Source organism: Equus quagga, chromosome 16 (genome assembly GCF_021613505.1).
Source record: "Equus quagga isolate Etosha38 chromosome 16, UCLA_HA_Equagga_1.0, whole genome shotgun sequence".
Taxonomy (NCBI): Eukaryota; Metazoa; Chordata; class Mammalia; order Perissodactyla; family Equidae; genus Equus; species Equus quagga.
The window spans coordinates 81,071,473-81,091,598 of NC_060282.1; the positions used below are offsets into that span (position 1 = coordinate 81,071,473).

The 20,126-nt window shown below is 42.5% G+C and overlaps 1 protein-coding gene across 2 annotated transcripts in view; it reads left to right on the plus strand.

Moving 5' to 3' along the window:
• Window positions 1-48: 48 nt before the first annotated feature.
• CPNE3 (copine 3) overlaps window positions 49-20,126 on the plus strand; it is a 41,353-nt gene continuing 21,275 nt past the window's right edge. Inside the window, exons 1-6 of one of the 2 annotated variants that reach the window (XM_046641872.1) lie at window positions 49-160; window positions 11,088-11,227; window positions 11,500-11,679; window positions 13,086-13,160; window positions 14,703-14,774; window positions 17,928-18,011. In XM_046641872.1, the coding sequence (XP_046497828.1) occupies window positions 11,096-11,227; window positions 11,500-11,679; window positions 13,086-13,160; window positions 14,703-14,774; window positions 17,928-18,011 (543 nt within the window). In that variant the 5' untranslated portion in view covers window positions 49-160; window positions 11,088-11,095. Of the gene's footprint in view, window positions 161-443; window positions 769-11,087; window positions 11,228-11,499; window positions 11,680-13,085; window positions 13,161-14,702; window positions 14,775-17,927; window positions 18,012-20,126 lie in introns of those variants that run through there. The other variant, XM_046641870.1, reaches the window with a different exon arrangement.

Here is a 20,126-nt window from a genome sequence, read left to right on the forward strand (position 1 = left end):
CCCCGCCCCATCCGCCCCGCCCCAGCCCCAGCCTCCCCCAGCCCCGCTCCAGCCCCTGCCCCGCCCCATCCGCCCCGCCCTCCGCGCGGGCGCCCGTCCGTTCCGCGAAGCCTCCCGCGGCCTGGTCTCGCTTCTCGCTAGCGTCGCCCCCGAGCCGGACGTGAGTGCGGCGGGCCCCGCGGTCCCCGGGCCCTGCGGGAGGGGGCCGCGCCGGGAGCGCCGCCGTGGCCGGGGCGGCTTGGGCCGCGGTGGGGTCGGTGGAGCCGCCGCGACCCCGGGCTGGCCTCGAGCGCAGGGCGCGGTGCGGGCCCCGCCACCTCGCGGCGGGCAGGCAGGGGCGGGCTGCGCCGGGGCGGGCAGCAGCCGGGGAGGGGACGGTCCCGCCCCGCCCGGGGCGGCGGAGGCTCGCTGAGGGAGTCCCGGGGGCGTGGGGAGCTCTCCCGGCGGCCCCGTGCCCGCGCCGGCCCCGAGCCTCCGCCGTGTCCGGGGCTGCGGCCGGGCGCCGGCCTCGCGTTGCAAGGGGATGCGCGGGCTCGCTTCTCCTCGGTGTGACCTTTCCGCGGCTGCCCCTCTAACTGCTGGTGAAATAGAGGGCAGGGCGAGATTGAACAAAGCGATTATCGATTACGGGACCCCACAACACTGCCAGACGATCTTTATGTATGTTAGCTCATTCACTGCTCACAACCACCAACTTAAGAGGTGTGCTCATTCCCTTTCATGCGCCGGGAAACTCAGGTTGAAAATTTCCCAAACCTGACACAAGCGGTAAGTGGTAGCCTGAGGGTTGGAATTCTGGTCTTTATGATTTCAGAGCACAGGCTTGATGGCTTGGTGTAAAGAACATCACTCTTTAGCAGAAGAGGGATACCTGGATTTCAGATCTGTGCTTTGAGATGTGTTAGCTGTATGAGCTTGGGCAGTTTACTTAACCTCCCAGGGCCTGTTGCTGCATTCATAAAGTGGAGATAAAATATCTCCTAGGTCACAGGGTTGTTATGAGGATTCAATGTGTATTGAAAACACTTAACAAAGTGCCTGGCACACATTTAGGCTATAAACCTATAGCTTTGTATGTCCTGCTCTTGTCATTATGGGGTCAGCTGACTCCAACTCTGAGCCAGCCAGAGCCAAACCAAACTTGTGCAGGCCCGAAGTACAGGTAGAGGGAAGCAGGTAAAGATAAGAAAGAGCTGAGAACAGATGGCTTGTATGATGACAGTTCAGTGACCACAATAGATGCGTCTCTGGCACCCAGGGCCGCTTTTCTGCCTTTGAGAGAGTTTTTAAAAAGGCAGTTCCTTTTGACTGATAAATTGGAAAAATGCATCCCTCTCTGAGCTAAAGAAATTCAGAGGCAAGTCTGTGGGGCTGGGCCAGGCTGAGGCTCTGGACGTGACGGGGGCCGAATCTCAGGGCACCACAGACTGCGAGGTGCCTGGCACAGACCCCACGAGGAAGTGTGCAGGTCTCTTTCAGGATTTCTTCTCTCAGATCCGGACCCTGAGCAAAGGAGAGGGACAGGAGCTTTCAGGATGGGGCAAACAAAAGGATTCTTTGCCTTTTTGGGGTTGCTCAAGGACTGACCACTTAGGATTTTAGTGTGAACACTTTGTAGACAATGATCTTCATTTCTACGTAAATTTAAGACAACCTAAGTATCGCACATTTTAAAATATTTTATTTTTGTATACTCTTTCCAGTGCTGTTACTCCTGCTGCCCTGCATATTTCCATCGCAGCCTCTGTTCAGATACCCAGTTCATACTGTACCCCAGCTCCTATCAATTCTTGCTATAGCTTTACACGTGCTTGCCTTGCCCTCCCCTTTTGGTACTATCGCTGCACTTTTTGTCTACCATTGTTAGAGTTTTCTTTTCTCTTTCTTTTTCAAAACTTTCTTTACTCAGTGATTTAGTATGCTAGAAAGTTTGCCTGTCTGCAAAACTAGGAAAGTTAGTGTTGGATGTGAAATATGATTAAATAACATTTCGACTTTCAAGGATTTGTAATGAGTCATCTCTGCTCATCAAAGCATGGTCTTTTAGATGGGTCTGTTAGCAAGGATCAATGCCACTTTGGTTGGTGGTACTCAGCAAGTTTGAGGAGTCCAGGCGTGGGCATTTAGTGTACCCATGATTACCTTCACCCTACAGGCCAGCTTTCTTCTCACCAATGTTGTTCCTGCTTGTTCTTACTTATCTCGTAAGGATTACTAGTCAAGGTAAAGTCCAAACAATTAGGTGGGATATTTGGTAGAAGATTTGTCGAAAGAAAAAGTGGCTGAGAAGGAGAATTAAATTAGCACCTAAAAGTGAAGTATCAGATTTTAATTACCTACATTATTTAAGTTTTTGATATGATAAGCAAAAGCAGACATTATGTATACATTTTGATAAGATTATGATAATTACATTTAAGCTGATTATGCTGGTTTAAATGTATTTGAAAAAGCTGACGGGGTTGGGAGGAGGGTGTATTGGCATTCTTTTGGAGAGGTTATTCTTTTAATATATGACAGCTTACCAGTATGCAATCATAATTTTTAAAAAGACATTAAAATTAATGTAATTGTCACACTTACCAATATAAATTAGATGGGTAGCATATTAATACAGTTTCCTTGTAAAAAATGGGAGAAAATACTACATACTCATTTTAGCAAGTCATTTTGAAATGTCCTCTTAGCAAGCGGATGGATTATGTCTGGTTCCTGTGAAAATTGCCACAGCACCAGTGTGGTTGCAGTATGCATTGTCATCAGGCTGTTTCAATTTTCTGAGCTTTTAGTTTACCATGTCTCTAGACCCTAAGGTGATAGACATGTTAAAATAGGTATCTGCAACTGTAAAGAGGAACTCGTCTGTCCACATCTTCATCTGTGTAGAGGTCAGGATTTTTTAAAAAGAAGTGAAAATCAAAACAAGTATTTCCTGATGGCAGGGTCAAAATAAGTTTATAAAATATCCAAAATCACACCCCACCTTCAGTACTTCTTGCTCCCCTTCTCTGCTTTGTCTCTTTAGCACTTGCTACAACCTAGCGTATGATATGCTTTACTTACCTTTTTTATTGTCTGTTTCTCTGTAGTGTAACCTCATGAGGGCAGGATATTTGTCTATTGTCTATTTTGTTTGTTGTTGTCTCCTAAGACCTTAGAATTGTGCCTGACACACAGTGGGTACTCTGTACATATTTGTTGGATGAGTATGGAGTGAAGGAATAAGTACTTTGAAACTGTTGATATTGGGAAATATAAAGGTGTTTGCCAGAAAGTTAAAAACAACGGAGATGTGTGTGCTAAGCAACCATAAAGTAAATATTCTTGCAATCAGGAAATGTGTATGCATCTCAACAGTCCTTGCCCAAGATGCAAACTTTGTAACCTTGAGCAGTCGGAGTTGTTGTCGCAGCTTTAAACGGAAAGAATGTTCGTATCATTGTTCACCACGAACTAGTGAGGAGCACATAGTGACAAAATGTCTTGTGCAGTTAGATACTGTACATGCCTTGCTAAGAAGAGAGGGAGGGGGCGGAGTTTCAGAAAGCATGCTTTCTGAGTCGGGCATAATCGGATTATAGGGGCAGGTAAGAAGTTCTGATGAGTGGTCCGACATCTGGAAGATTCCAGAAGGTGGGAAGTTCTTCAAGCACTTGGGGAGGAACAAGAACCCCAAAATTGATGTGCCTTAATTTAACATCCAGCCTGCCCACTGCCCAGCTGGCCAGAGCTTTACCTAGTCCTTGTAACTTTAAAACTTTCCGGCTGAGCATCCTGGCATTTTCTGCTAGGGGTGCAGCTCTCATTTTCATCAAGGCAGTTTTTGGTAAAAGATGATTCACTTCATAGACGCGTACTCTGTAGCTAACTTTGCCAAGATGGGTGTTTCATGACTGAGTCAACACTGAGAGGTCACTCCTTCTAACTTTTAACTCCTCCCTCAGTGCACCTACCATCAACTGTTCGTTTGGTAGGCTTGAAAATAGAATCAGTGACATTTCTAAAATGTGTCTGCAATAGCCAAGGAATTAGTAAAGCAGTGTAACCTGAACTACATGTTAAGGAAACTCTAACCTACTGTGAATCATAGAAGGGATCAGTATATCTTAGGAATTTTCTAGAGAAATCAAGGAAGGGGTCTCAGTCGATTGCTCACTTTGTAGCAATAAGGACAGGGTAACACTGCACATGCTTCTCATGTTTAAAGTAAGAGTGATCAAGTGGTAGCACTTTCTATTCACTCCTGCTTCCCCCAGTTCTGTATGTTTAGGTATCAGTGGTAATCTCACTATTTAGATTTTGTTCAAGACAATGCAAGAGTCTGGAAATTCATTATAAAAAATGTTGGCCAAGAACTGATTCCTTTTGCTGCCATGATATGAGCTGAGAGTTTAATGATGGGAGATTCTGTGGATGGTAGTAAAATTCACTTCCTTATTATGCCGCGTGTGCCTGATAGACGGGGCCCTGTGTTTTGTTTGTTGATGTGCTTATTTTTTCGAGTCATCTGGGAATGGATAGGGAATTTGATAACAATTTCAAGCAAAGGTAGCTAAATAGTGGGGAGATATCTAAATGTATTTTTTTCAGATTCAGCTTTTTCGATAATGGGAAATGGAGGCTGGATTTGGAAATTTTATCATTTTTCTTCCATTTCTCTTTTTAGTTCTTATAAATTTTCTGCTCTTTTTCTCCCCCCTACTTTTTCAGTACTACTTCCTAAACAACTTCCATATTCACTGTAATTAAATTAGACTCCTAGAAACTGGAGGAGGCCTGAGAAGTTACTTAAAGTGACTGGCTCAACTCTTAGCTAACAATTGAAAACACTGGGGCCTCGAGAGGTTACAGCACTTTCCCGTGTGTGGTGTGACTGACACAGCTACCCTCCAGTTTTTTAACTCTGATCCAGTGATCCTTCCTGTTTGTTCTTCTTCACATTGAGAAGAAAACGTGCCTATTTCTCTGTGTACGTGCTTGTGTGCTGGACCTAATTCTCTGTCCCCATTTCTAGTCTCCCATGGCAGGTATAAAAAAAGAAAAATGTGGGCATCACTTTCTTACAAAATACAGGACAAGCTGTGTGTGAATTCCTTTCATATGAGTTTTTCACTCTCAAAGTCTGGAGCGTAATTTCTGGATAGTGGATTATTCCTGAGAATAAATGTTGCTGCCCCAAGATGGTCCAGCAGTCCCCTCAGAAAGCATTGAGGTCCTGTGACCCTCGTGTAGGTCTGTGTGTGAGGAGACTCTAGCAAGGAGACAATGTTTTCTTGGCCTGAAGTAATTTGCGGTTTAATGGGCTGTCTTGAAGAGGAACTGCTCTGATGTAAATATCAGTCATTCAGTTCTGTTACTCCTTTGGCAAGCTACTCTTCTTCTGGTTACATTTGTTTAAGAAAGATAGTAATAGTGGTAGCTTAAATATTTACCTTGTAACTTTTAATATCCTGTAGATTAATTTGTGTCAGACTGAATATTACATTTGATATACTAACTGGAAAGCCATAAGAAAATTAGTTAGAGATTATTGCTGTTATACTAAATAATGATTATGAGGCTTTAGTGCCCTCAGGGCATTCTGGCATTAGGGGATAAAAATCTGGGTTCTTGTCCCCACCCTGCCACTTGGTAGCTTGTTTATCTGGGAAAATTTTACCTTTTTGGAGAAACATTTTTTTTTCCTAATAGACACTATGCATTGTTTTGACAATTAGTAATGTGGTGAAAAGTATCAGCATACTCTGGGGCAGTCCAGATATTTGACTGCTTCCTATTATAGCCATAGCTGTGGAGTATTGGCCTCTTACCATGTAGTAGTAATCCTTGTCCTGCCCAATTCACTAGGGTTTTGATGAGGTTCAGAAGGCAATATATTTGGAAGCACTTTGAAAATTGTAAAAAGCAAAACCAGAAATTATCCAGGTCTATGGAATTATTAACTTTCCAGTCCCCTTTCCTCCCATTCTCCCCTCTACCACTCTCTGCCCTTAAATTTCAGGTGAAAAAAATCCAGTAGCATGTGGCAACAAGAATGCAAATTCTTTTATAGTGGGCTGTGGTTTTAATCCTCAGTAAAAGTAGAAATCTCCTCCAGGATATTTTTTTCTCTAGTTCTGAGAGCATCTTGCTCCCTGCCTGCACTACGCAATTTTATATTGTCGTATATTATTTCTATGTGCACATAGCTAGCTAGGTATTTATTTTGCTTTTGTTTTGCATTCTCCTTTCCCCTCCCCCCCTCCCACCCCTTGGCATTTAGAATACCTAGGAAGTGTTCAATCAATAATTGTTGAATGAGTGGCTCTCCAATATAGTTATAATGACCTCAAAGGTCTATTGCTGTGTCGTGTCCCACTGTCCTTCACATAGTAATGGGGACACAGTGACCTCTTATGCACGTAGTAATACATACCCTTGTCAGTTTGACCTGGGTAGCGTAGCAGCTCTTGGAGTTGCTGCCGCATTAGCCTTCCCTCACTTTTTTTGGAGGGGGACACATTACTGTTTTGAGCTACAGAGTTTAAGAAATACTGCATCGGGTGTGTACTGCTGATGTTGCTAGGCCCTGTTCCAGCCCCAAGGTTGCTCCAGCTCCCTTTTGTTGGAGGTCGTGCGGGATGCGCTATGGACCAGCTGCCCCAAGGTTGCTCGGGCTCCCTCCCATTGGAGGTCATGCGGGATGCGCTATGGACCAGCAGTTAGTGAATCATGGTATTTGAACCAGAAGGAACCTTTAGAACTTTTTGATGCTGCCGACCTCCTCATGTTGTAGCTAAAGACTGAAGTTTACTAAAGGCCTTGGTGGGTGAGCACTGATTTTCCCTCCCAATTGTTTTAGGACAAATAATGAGTCATTGTCACTGGCCCTGGGCCTTCTCCCTAGGGCACCAACTATGCAGTAGCTGAGATGAACAAACCTTCTGAGAGGATTTAGGAAAATTAGCACTTATCTGTAGTCAAGGCTGGCTGATTTGGCAAATTAATTTTATGTAAATCTCAGGGATTCTTTTACTGTTGTCATTCCAGGGAGCTCTTCATAAACAAGGATGAGAAGAGTGCTTTGTGTCTTACAATTTAATAATAAGCTATCAGTGCCGAGACAATCAACTAAAATATTTGAGTAGTTAATAAAATAATAATTGCTGTAATTCACCGAACGTCTAGTACATGCCGAGCAAGCTACAAACCTACGACTGCCAGTTGTTTTTTCAATCCCCATTTTGTAGATGAGGAAGTTGAGGTTTAGATGGATAATTTGGCAGAGCTGACATGCCCAAATAAATAGAAAGAAATTTGAACCCAGCATTTTGACTGCAAAGTTACTGCTCTTTCTGCCACACATCACCCGTGCCAGTCATCGTGCTTTCGGATGAAGAGGAAGCCATAAAATGTGGTCCCTGTCCTCAGCTCGCAGGACATGGAAAGGGTGATGACCTACACATGCAGTAACAACAGTGGAAAGAACCTAGGATCAGTGCCATAGCTGCACTGGGGGTATAGCAGCAGCTTGTCGTTTGAAGTGGATCTTGAAGAATTTACGTGGGCAGAGGTAGGTGCTTGGGTAGGCTGAGGCAGATGTGGACAGAGCCGTGAATTCCGGGCTTGGCTAATTGGACTAGGGTAGCCCTGGGCAGCCAGTAATGATTTTTTTTTTTTTTTTTTTTTAATGAGGATGTGATGGGAGAGAGGATGGTGGTGGGAATCCCTGTTAGGAGACTATTCCAGTAGGCAGCTGAGAGCTACAGGAGACCTGAAGTAGTTGTGACTGTGGGTCACACAGGGAAGGGTCTGCTCTTCCACATTTGAGGGATTTGGGGTTGTAGGAGGCAGAATCTGCATGACTGAGTAGATGTAAGGAGTTGGGTCTAAGGGAAGATGGGAAAGGACGGAGCAGACAAGACTTCAGGATTTCCAGCTGGGGCATGGGAGTGACCATATGACTTAGATTTCATGTGTCAGGCCCTGCTTCAAATATTGGGTCTTAATTTTCAATTCCTTTGAGTTATCTGTGTTGTATAATGTTGATTCAGGAGAGTGACAGTGACTGGGAGATGGTTGAGATGTTGAGTATTTCTAGGGGTTCTTTGCATTTCAGAAACCAAATGGTTCTCCACTAAGTGGTCCGTACAGTGGAGAAGCTGTCGTTTAATCCTGGGGCATGTGTATTCCTCTGCCTGGTCCCTTATCGCAGCCAAGTCCCCGATTTTCTATACTCAGAGAGTACAAAGCATTTGTTTTATTTTCTCCCCTCGTAGTAGAATACCCTGTTGCTCTTTTTAAAATTGTATACCACGTTGCTGGATAATTACATAGAAGGGAAATAAAAAGAGCGTCTTCATGATTGTTGCCATTAACAAGGTTCCAGACTGGGTGTTTATGTAACATCTTCCATTTGCCTTTCAGCCCTAATGGGTTTGTAGATAAAAATGAGGCTGCATTCAGTCGTATTCGGGGGGGATGGTGCTAATAGAGGAAATTTGTGTCCCAGCAGCAATGCAGCAATGTAACTGTCAGCAATCTGCTAAAGAGTCCGGTGTTCCTGGCGTGGTGCTTTTGCAGCTCTTATTTGAGCATTGTTAGGGAGAAAAATAATGCTTTTCTGATGTGTTGTGTCTCTTTGCTGTGAGACTGACTTCGCACGTAGATATTGTCTGCATTTTCTGTTGAATTCTCCCCATTCTTGAAAATTTGAGGGCTTTCTGGTTGCTGGTAGAGAATTCTCTACATACTGTTTTTTGGAAGCTCTAGAAATCCGTGCTCATTCCATCCAGGGGACTGCATCATCCTGGGTACTGTGAGTGGGACTCTAAACTACCTTCTGCAAAAGAAAAAAATTATGCAACTAACATTTGTTCCATAGATTCTTTGTTAGATGTGAAAAGCATGCCCGGCACGTGCAGATTTACACGTTCTCTTGCTGTGTCTCCGGCCTTACTGTTGAGGAAGTCTAGGCTCAGAAAGGCAGTAACTTGGGTGAAGTCACACAGCTGGCTCCAGACGCACGGTTCAACCCACGTGTGCGTTACTCCAGATTTGGTCTTGTTCCTGGACTGTAGTACGCTGTTACTGTTAGTGTAGCAGGAATTCAAACGAATGACTTGTTCTGGGGTGGAGTAATTAGGGAAATCATCAAGGAATGGAATAATAAAAAATATGAAACATGGGACAGATAAGAGGGGATCGGATCCTGGAGGCAGGTAGTCCCAAAATAATAATAATAGTAGTAATAATAAATTTTTACTATGTTGTAGGCACTGTTTAAATATATTAACTCATTTTGTCGTCATAACGACTGTATGAGGTAGGGACAGTTATTATTTTCATTTTGTAGATGAGGAAACAGAGAAGTTAAGGCTCTTGCCTAAGGTCACACATTAAGTCAGGCGTGGCATGCAGATGAGAACTCGGGTGGTCTGATTCCAGAGCCTGTGATGTGGGGCAGTGAAGAGGAAGGGGCGGGTCAAGGAGGCTGCTTCAGGGCTGAGGATGGTGGGTGTGAACTGGGGGAAAGGCGACTGGGCACGGGGATGGGGTGAAGGCTCTTGGTTTGGGGAGTACTGTGTGCAGGTGGATGCCTGAAGCTCAAAAGAAGTGAAGGTGGACAAGGATTAGGAGGGGACAGCCTGCAGGGGTGCTCGCAGTTCCCGGGTAGGAGGAGGAGAAGAGGAGAGTCAGGGATGGAGCACCCAAGGAAGAAGAGCTTGGGGATGAGGCCCCGGTGTCAGTTTGCCAGAGACCTCATGGACGTGGGTAACTGCAGAGGACCTGAGTCATCCACCGTCATCTCTGTGCTTCTGTGTTTTATGGTCTCTGCTTTCACACCGGTTTCTTGCCTCGCATTATGTTTTTAGCACTTTTTCTTTTTTATTATTTCAGACCTGATTAGGCATTTTGTAGCACAGAAATCTTGTTTAAATATGAGGATGGTGGGTACATTTGTTCCTGTTGTCTCAGAATTTCACTAAATCTCAAAGTGGCGGGTAAAGAACACTAACAACGCCACAGTCTAAGGATGTTGCCAGCAGCTCTAGGTTGCACATATGTTCCTACCTCCAGACCCGGCCTACCGCCATCAACCGCCACGTTGCTCTGGACAGTTGGCCAAGCGGATGCCAGCTGGGGAACGCAATGCCTGTGTCCTCTTCTCAGTGACGCCTGCACTCCCTTTCTTTCCTTGGCTTCATTGAGGAAAACAGCTCACCCTCAACCCTGCCTCTCCTCTTGAGGCTGGCCCCCACGTCCTCAGCCCTGGCCCCAGTCTTCTTCATGTATTGGTTGGAGGTTGGGATGAGAAGGGGTTGGTGAAAGTTGGGCTAACTCTAGTATGTCTTAGCAAGTCTTGAGGAAAGATGAGCCATGCCTATTTGCTGGATGCTCTCTGTAGAGCAGTGGGCTTGTTAATTTTGTCTACACTTTAGAATGATCCAAGGAGCTGATGCCTTGGTTGCACCCTAACCCAATTAAATCAACTCTGTTTGTGGGACACCAGCACCAGGGGCTTTGAAAACTCTGCGGGTGATTCCAATAAGCAGCGGAGGTTGAGAACCACTGCTGTAAAATGTGCTGTAAGATGGGTTGGGGGGGCGGTATTTGGGGTCTCTTATTCCCCAGGTTTGGGTCTTAGCCACAATTCTTTGAAATCAGCAGATATCTCACTCAGTATCTTATTGAATAAACAAAAGTAAGATTAAGGTTGTGTTTTAATCTGTTTTGTAGCAGAATGCTATGTTTATTTTTAAGTGAAGGATCAAGGTTATGCTTGGACTTTTTCTGAATGGTAAAATTTATAGTAAAGTGAAAAGAAGATTAGTGTGTCTTATTTGCCATCCTAAATGCTGCATTTTAGTGTCATACAGTAAATGAGTTTCATCCCAGTAAGAGAATCTGACTGAAGCCATGTCACTGGGATAGGCTAATAGACGTCGCAGTCACCAGGAGGCACGTGTAACAGTCTTATTCTAGCAAGTTCACTGTTACCCTGTTTTGACAATTTGTCTTAAGAACCCACCTGTTTCGTTAGGATTGCATGTGCCTCTTCAAGGCATCACTTCATTGGCTTTCTCATTTCCTTGATTTTCTCACAGCTTGAGAGATGGCTGCCCAGTGCGTCACGAAGGTGGAGCTGAATATTTCCTGTGACAACCTTTTGGATACAGATGTAGGGTCAAAGTCAGACCCTTTGTGTGTGCTGTTTTTGAATACGAGCGGTCAACAGTGGTATGAGGTAATATTAAATACTGTAGGTACAAAGCAGTCTGAATCGCTCTTGTGACAATGTGAAGAGTTTCACACATGTTAAAAATAGTAAAACCATCTCATCTGTTAATGTAGTTTTCTGGGGTGAGTTTGTCCTTGATTGTGGAATTTTTCATCCACATATAGAAACTTCCCTTACCTGTCATGCTTATACTTAGTTACATTTAGTACATAAGGATACTGAAATCTAAGTGCACATTTGATCTGAAGAAACTTTTTTGTTTTGGGGGGTGCGTATAGGTTGAGCGCACAGAAAGGATTAAGAATTGCTTGAATCCCAAATTTTCCAAGACGTTTATTATTGATTACTACTTTGAAGTGGTTCAGAAATTGAAATTTGGGATTTATGACATCGACAACAAAACCATCGAGCTGAGTGATGACGACTTCTTAGGAGAGTGTGAGTGTACCCTTGGACAAGTGAGTATGAATAGTTGCTAGACTGCATTTTGGCTAAATTTTAACCAAAGAATTGGGTGTTTTGGATAAGTGCTCGTTAGTTTAATTTTTTAAGTTGAGAAACATGTAGTCACTTTGAAGACTAAGTTCATATATTGGTGTGATTGGCTTGAACATTATAGAATTTACCTGATTTTTCCTAAGGGCAGGGACCTTGTGTTTTTGGCAAAGCCTGTTAATTCTTTTGAGTTGGGGGTGTTTCATTCGACATGTCAATGAATGATCCCCTTGCTCCAGCTGCTTTGGGTGCTGTTCACAGATTTCAGTGCAGTGTTGTTCTTACGTTTGTCATAAATGCTGTCAGAGCAACAGCAACTTTGAGTCCTAACCAGCATGACCGGTACCTCTTGACCCCCCAATGACCCAACACCATCGTTTTGCTCTTCTTGATCCCTGGGTTCATCAGTTTAAACCTTAGACCCGCTAGGAAGCCTTCTTTGATCCTGGTGTAGTTTGGAGCGCCTCCCCGTGCTCACCTGGTTCTCTCTGCTGCCCTCTGCCTCGGCGTGCCCGTATTTACTGCACTTACCTAATTGTCTGTCTCTCCGTGTATGACCGGCTGGGGCAGGGCAGGGCCATGTCTGTGGGCTCACCGTGGTGCTCCTAGCTCAGAGTTGGACTCCTGAGGTGAGGCCGTAATGGGGAAGCCTTCAGCAGGGACGAGTCATTTTTTTTTCAGTGGGTGACATTTATTGCTCAGATTTTTCCTTTATGAGTTTATTTTTCTGTGTTGGATTGTTTGCAGATCATGGTATTTCCTCTGTCTAAAGGACAATATGGAGCTGATCAGTTTTCTAAAACTTTGATAAATAGTATCAAAAGAGAAAATTAAAGTAGTTTTTATTTTTTGGAAAAAAAATCACAGTATAGCTAAAATTATAGTGAATTTGAGAGATACACCTATTTGAGAGTACCTGGGTCTACTGTATTATTTTATTCAAAATGACATTTTGTGCGGATTATATATTGAAGTTATGTGTCAGTTGATAACTCGAATCCCATTTATCGAGTGTTCTGGGCCCACCTTTTCCCACAGGGGTTTCAGCTCAGTGATTTATGAACGCAGTGAGAGTCTGGCCCTCTTTTCCCGTTATGAGGAAGAAGTTAAGCTTTGAAGTCGTTGATAAAGAACCTGGTGGGCAGGAGATTGTGTCTGCCAGGACTGGCTCCTTGGAATCTTTTCCAGTGGGTTTTTAGTGTGTAGATGGCTTTTATGATCTCTACATCTTTAAGGAAGGAACTTAATGTTTCCATTTTTAATGACTTTAAGTGAACTTTATGCTCAACCTTTTTGAAGCCATTCAGTTTAAAAATTCACACGTGGAAGTGAAATAGCTCTTTGTAATGTCACTTTGCAATTTTCACAGATTGTTTCCAGTAAGAAGCTGACTCGACCACTGGTGCTCAAAAATGGCAGACCTGCGGGGAGAGGGAGCATCACGGTAACACTGAGATAATCGTCCTTTGCCTCCAAAGATTTAGCATGATAGAGCATGCTGGAACTGTACATTTCAGAGAAGTATTCTACAGCCAGGCTTTATCGCTTGAGACTTAACATTGCCCTCCATCCAACCTTGCCTTATATTGATCACAAATGGGAAATGTGTCGTGCCAAAAAAGAAAGAAAAATGCAGTGAGAGAATTCCTTCTTTGAGGTTTCTTTTGTTTTTGTTTTTAGTGAGGAAGATTGGCCTTGAGCTAACATCTGTTGCCAATCTTCCTCCTTTTGCTTGAGGAAGATTGTCGCTGAGCTAATATCTGTGCCCATCTTCCTCTATGTGGGACGCTGCCACAGCATGGCTTGACAAGTGGTGTGTAGGTCCGCGTTTGGGGATCTGAACTTGCAAACCCTGGACTGCTAAAGTGGAGTGTGTGAACCTAACCGCTATGCCACTGGGCCGGCCTCATTTCTTTGAGTTTTTAAGTTGCCTGTAGACTCAGGGGCACGTTGGTGATGCTTGCCTCTCTCCAATGGAAGGGTAAATTCCCAAGTTAGAGAGAAACTACTTAATAATCCGAATGGATCATTTTGGCTCTCTATAAAGCAAGCACCGTCCCCTCAGCATGACAGAACATTCCATAATGGGTTTTATTCCAGATGGATCTCGTATTACGACGTGGCCATTGAAACTTAGTTCTTAACTGTCGTTTGTGCTTGCGCTCTGCTGCTCCTGTCCTCCCACCCGCATTTTCCTCTGCTGACGTCCTGGCTCTGGGCAAATGAATATATGCTTTATCCTGTTTTAGATTTCAAGTCATATAATGCCACGCTATTAAATATCTCATTTGTAGAGTTTCTGTCTGGTAATCACTACCTGGAGTGACAGTTTCCTGACTTCAGCTCTGTCTGAGGACGGGAGGCTGGCTCCCGGAGAAAGCCACTTTCGAGGGTGACTGTGATCATCAGACACACTTCTCTGTGCAGCTGCTCTGCTCTGGTTTAAATTTCCTGCGGCATGGGGACGCTCGGTCTGTTGGGCGTGTTGACGTCGATGGAACAGAGAACATTACCAGTCGTTGGCTTTATTCCAGGCCACCATAGCCTGGAATTTATTTTTAAGTAGAATAAGTCTTTCAGTTAGACTGGATGAAAAATATTGGTCTGATGTTTCCATCTGTAGTGCTCTCTAGGTATGGTTTAATCACGCCTCCCAGTGTTTGGAGAGCTCTAGCCGGTGTCGTGTGGTCTTCCACGGCTTTGCTTTTTCGCTGGAGTGGGGAAGATCCAGTTTGGGCAAGAACATTTAAAAAGGAAGTTGCATAATGCAGATTTGGCATATTTGGGGAAAATATTTATTTCACATGCATAAAAGAGATAATGATAAATCGTTCTTGATGGTACCATTTTGTTATTAAACATTTAGAATTCATTTATATTAGTATCAACTTTATATACTGTTAGATAACAGAATAAGTCAGTGCTTCCTGGATATATCAGAATCCCTAAAAACATACTGTCTTTCACTTGCCTTATCTACTCATAGATCTCAGCCGAAGAAATAAAAGATAATAGAGTGGTCTTGTTTGAAATGGAAGCAAGAAAACTGGATAATAAGGTGAGTGGTGGTGCAGATTCCAACAAGGATATCCTGTTTTGCTTCACAGTGATTCCTTTTGAGAAAATAATAACACGGTTAATATTGTGAACTCCATCAGCTGAGCGTCACCTAGAGCATTAGTGACTTCCAAGTTCTGCTTTTCTGTGTGTGTTTAAGCAGAGCCCATTTCTCTCTACCTCTTTCCTCGAGATATGATCAAAGGATTTGCCTCGCCCAGAGGAAGAGTGAATACAAGCATTGATTTTATGTAAAAGACATTTGAGAGAGTGTAGGTGGGTTACCTTAAGGAAAAAGCAAACGTTCCATGCTTTATTACTTACAGATTTTCCTTTTTGCATTTAAAAGTCAATACTTTTTATGAAGGATGAGTACTAGTACATAATAACACAACCATTTAGTATACAGCATGGATTAGAATAATTCCTTGAGTGACTTTTGTACTTAATTCTATAATCTAATAGTATTTTTCAGCATTTGCATTTACCTTACATTTCAGTTTGCAAACATCTTAGACCAGTAGCCAGGGACTTTTTTTTTATTTTGGAATAATTTAGACGTTTACTAAAATAGAATAGTATTTTAAAAAAATTTTCCTGTCCCCTCAGCCATCTTTCAACAGTTGTAACTCATGACCGGTTTTGTTTCATCTCTGCCCATTTCTGCCTTCTCTCCTCCCAGACATGTTGTCATTTCATTTTAAATATTTCAGTGTCTCTCTAAAGGCTCTTTAAAAAATATAATTGGTTAATATGTCTCAAGTCTTTTTTAATCTGTAAGTCCCCCCCTTTTTTTACTTCTTTCCTCCCTCCCCCCCTCCTTCCCATCCATCCATCCATCCATCCATCCGTCCGTCCGTCCGTCCATCCATCCATTCATCCATCCATGGAGTTTATTCTATAGAGAAGCTGAGTGCTTTGTCCTGTAGAAATTTCATACTCTGTGTGGCTCATTAAACCCCTGTGGTGTCCTTTAACATGTTCCCCTCTCTGCCTTTGTTTCCTGATTTCTGTAAGCAGGTCATTGAATCTAGAGGCATGATCTGACGGTATCTTGAATTGTGGGTAAGACACTTTCCTAGGTGGTGGCGTGTAATTCCATCCGGAGGCTTGTAGTGTTGAGTTGTATCTTTTTGGGATGTTAGTGGTCATTGACCATAACTACCTAGATATATTATTTTAGTCAGAGTCTGCAAAATTGTGATATTCTCATGCTATCATTACTTCATTTATTAGTGAGAATACTTCTAGAGAGAGAAGTATTCATCTCCACGTTAGGTATTTATTCTGAGGTAGGGTCTGTACAGAAAAGGCAAGTTAAAATGTTTGATTTTTTTTCCCCCATATTTATCATTTTTCAGAATAAGTTGGTTCCCTACCATCCTCTAACTGTGACCAATGAGGGTTTTTTTTGTTTGTTGTTTTTATTTTTAGTATTGCTGTCAATTAATTCTCATTGATGCTCAAAGTACCCCAGCTTTGGCCTGTGGGAGCTTCTTTCAGTTTGAGCCTGAGACCGTCTGTCACAACCCCAGGGTCTTTGGATAGCTTGCTTGCTCTGTGGAGTGACAAATGTTCCAGGCTTATTTTACCTAATTTCTGTCCCAGATTGGCAGATTAAAAGAAACCTTACTACATTTTAGTGGGAATTGCTATTTAGAGAACACAGTCTGGTACTGGCGGTGCTTACTGTTTATTGATTATTGTGGCTCATTGTTTCTAGAATGTTTTAGTAAACAGATGTAGGAAAGACTTTTTTTTAAGAAAAACTAAATTATAAATTTACATAACTATTTCCAATTCAGATATAGAATACAAGGCTTTATTTCTTTAATTCTATATTTATACCTCTTTTCTCTTATGCTGAAAATCTTGGTTCCTAAAAATATTAACGTAATTACTTATCTCTTTTGTTTTATATAATGTCTAATAGTTTCATAATAAAAATATCCATATTATAATTGAAATATTTTTAGTGAAAATAGTTTGAGCTTTCTTTGAAGTTCTTTTCATCTTTAGGTTATATATTCCACTTGCGTTATACAGTCAAATTCTTGTGTCTTAGAGAAATCGTTCTTCTCTGAGTGGTTATCCTGTCACCTTGACACATGGTTGAATTTCGCTTTTGATATTTGGCATTAAACTGTGCTGCGGAGGGAAATAGTTATCTTAGGTCTGAATTTAATACTGAGATAAATTCAGGACTCAGAAAGTCTTTGGTTTAGGGACCTAGCTGCGTATATTACTGTGGAATTAACAGGTGTTCTTTCATTTTGACAAAGAATAAATAATATATTCTAAGGAGTATAGAAATTTCAAAATGAAGATGAACAAAAATGGGAAAATAAAACCATCCATAATCTGACTGCTCGAGTTTAACCTCAAGGAGTAATTTGTACATCCTTCCAGAATTTTGTCTCTCTGTGTATGTGTGTGCGTGTGTGCGTGTTGAGATGGCGATGAGGGTATTTTTGAGCCCTCAGTGTGCTTGAGCATTGTACAGCAGTGCTGTGAATTTCAGAGGAAATAGAAGATGTATTTTGTGCCCTGGAAGTAATTCTACCATGCACTCCACACATTTACCTCCGCTCCCTGTGTGTGTAAAGAAATGCGAGGAATTGGTGAAAGAGTATTGGCTATAGAAGGATGAGATATGAAGGCAAGACTTGGATCAATGAGTTAGTTAGATGTGGAATGTTGGCAAAGTTGTTGAACCTCTCTGAATCCATTTGGTTGCTGATAACTGCTCTGTCCCTCATAGAATTAGTATGACTAATGTTTGGGGTGTCTTTTATATAAGACTTCTCAGTGCCGTGTGAGTGAACACTGTTGATAATGAAAACAAACCAGAAATGTTTTATTGATTATGAGTCCTATTGATCAGTATGTTTTAAAGCCATCATATTTTTGAGAAGTAAGGGTGAGATACACAGGATTGCGAGTATTTATCACAAATGCCGTAAGAGTCCTCCTAGTAGATGGCAGCAAGTTTCTGAGTCTGCGAGGAAGGCGATGGCAGTGGTGTTTACTGCTGTGCTATGCTATGTATGTCTGTGCGATGGAGCTAGACGTAAGGCGTCGTTAGCATGCAACGTGTGAAGTGTAGTTTCACATGGTTTCAGAGGAGAATAAATCCTTTTCTTTTTTAATGTAGGATCTGTTTGGAAAGTCAGATCCATACCTGGAATTCCACAAGCAGACATCCGATGGAAACTGGCTGATGGTGCATCGAACAGAGGTGAATATCTGAATTTGGAAAGTAGAGTTTAGGTTTCCTTTGGAATTGTAGTAATCTGAATTTTTAAAAATTATGTATTTGTAAAAGTAATCAGAGTTCAGATATATAGCCAGAGACACAGGGTCAACATGCTCATTTTTTTTCTTTTAATGAGGAAGTACTCCCATACTTAATTATTAAGTTTTTATTTTGAAAAATGTAAAACCCTATTAAAAAACCCTAAGATACCTGTGTCTCCTTCACCTATATTCACCGACTGGTCATCCCTGCACACACATGTGTTTTTTCTCTCTGTCCCTCACTTGTGTGCACACACACACCACGCACACACATACACACACATGCACACATGCCCACATATACTTCCCTTTTGTAAAACCATCCTAATGTAGGCTGCAGACATCACGACTCTGCCTTTAAATACTACAGCAGGTGTTTCTTAAGCACGAGGGCATTGTCCTATACAACCACACCTGAGAATTAACATTGATTCAGTAACGTCATCCAATATACCATTCATCTTCAGATTTCCCTGGTTGTCTCACACATGGTTTATATACATATTGTTTTGTTTTGTCCAACATCAATTCAAGGTTCACATTTTGCATTTGGCTATTATGTTCCCAGTATGAGACTCTTCTCCCTTCCTCCCATATACCTTCATGCCGTTGACTCTCTTGAATAATCAAGACCAGTATGTCAATGTTCTGGAGTCTTCTGTTTCCTCCCAGCCAGATCCAGATCAAACATTTCCATCAACAGCATTATGTGTGTACCTTGCTCTGCATCATCAGGGGCCCCATGATGTCACGCTGCCCAATATTATTGATGCCAACCTTGGCCGCTTGGTTGAGCTGGTGACCACCAGAGCGCACCATGGTGAAGTCCCGTTTTTTTTCTTTGTGATTAATAAATGATCCGTGGTGTGATACTGTGAGACTGCAGGAACAACCTGTTCTCCAGCATTCCACCCAGTGGTTTTAGCATCTATTGACAATCCATACATGAATCCATTACTGGAGGTCATAAAATAATGATTTTTTTTTTCTGAATCTTTCATCCCTTTACATATATTAGCAGATACTCCTCTTTCATCTCTCCTCTCTCACTTTCTCTTTTCTTATTGTAGTATCATTGTAGACTCATGGATTGTTACAACACAGTTGTGTTTCTTGTGTTATAATTCATCACCGTCACCATTATTATTAAGATTGGCCCTGAGCTAACATCTCTTGCCAATCTTCTTTTATTTTTTCCTTCTCCCAAAAGCTCCAGTATATAGCTGTATATTCTAATTGTAGGTCCTTCTAGTTATGTGGGATGCCACCTCAGCGTGGGCTGATGAGCGGTGCATGTCCACACCCAGGATCTGAACCTGTGAAACCCTGGGCCACTGAAGTGGAGCGTGCGAACTTAACCTCTTGGCCATAGGGCTGGCCCCATTACTGTCATTATTTTTGCTGCTCAAATTAATCCAAATTTGACCAGCGAGGAGTGCCTTCATGTGACTCCTAGGTTGTTTTAACATGACCTCATTAGCCTTTAAGCATCCTCTTATTTTATGTTAAAGTATATTCTCAGTTCACCTTGTGCTTGCCTGGGCCAGGTCTGCAATGAGTTATTTCTTAAGGAACACTGTCCCTTTAAGAGGGTAGCAGTATTTGGACGCCCAGATGTGAGTCTAGATGTTCTCATTGCTGCTGGGATGTCGCTGCATTCAGGCCTTTTCAGTGGGTTCAGCTGGGAAACGTGTATTTGCGTATATCTGTTTATTGTGTATGTGTATATGTATACATTTTTTAAATTTTAAATCGTGAATTTAGACTATTTGTTCAGTTCAAATCCAACCCAGCAAGGTTCTTTCCCATCCTTTCTTATTCCGTATTTGAATCTTCTGTGTCCTGCAGTGAAAAGTCTGGTTTCCAACAAAATCAATAATCCGTAGTTTCTAAGCGTTACTTGTAATGGGTGGATACATTTCCCAAGTAGTTTTTTTCTTTCCTTGGAGTGTATCACGACTAGGCACTGCACCACGTTTTTCGTGTAGTAGTTGTATCATCTTGTTGTAGCTGGGTTTCCACTGAGAGGGTCGCCTGGGTGGAGAGGTGAAGGCTG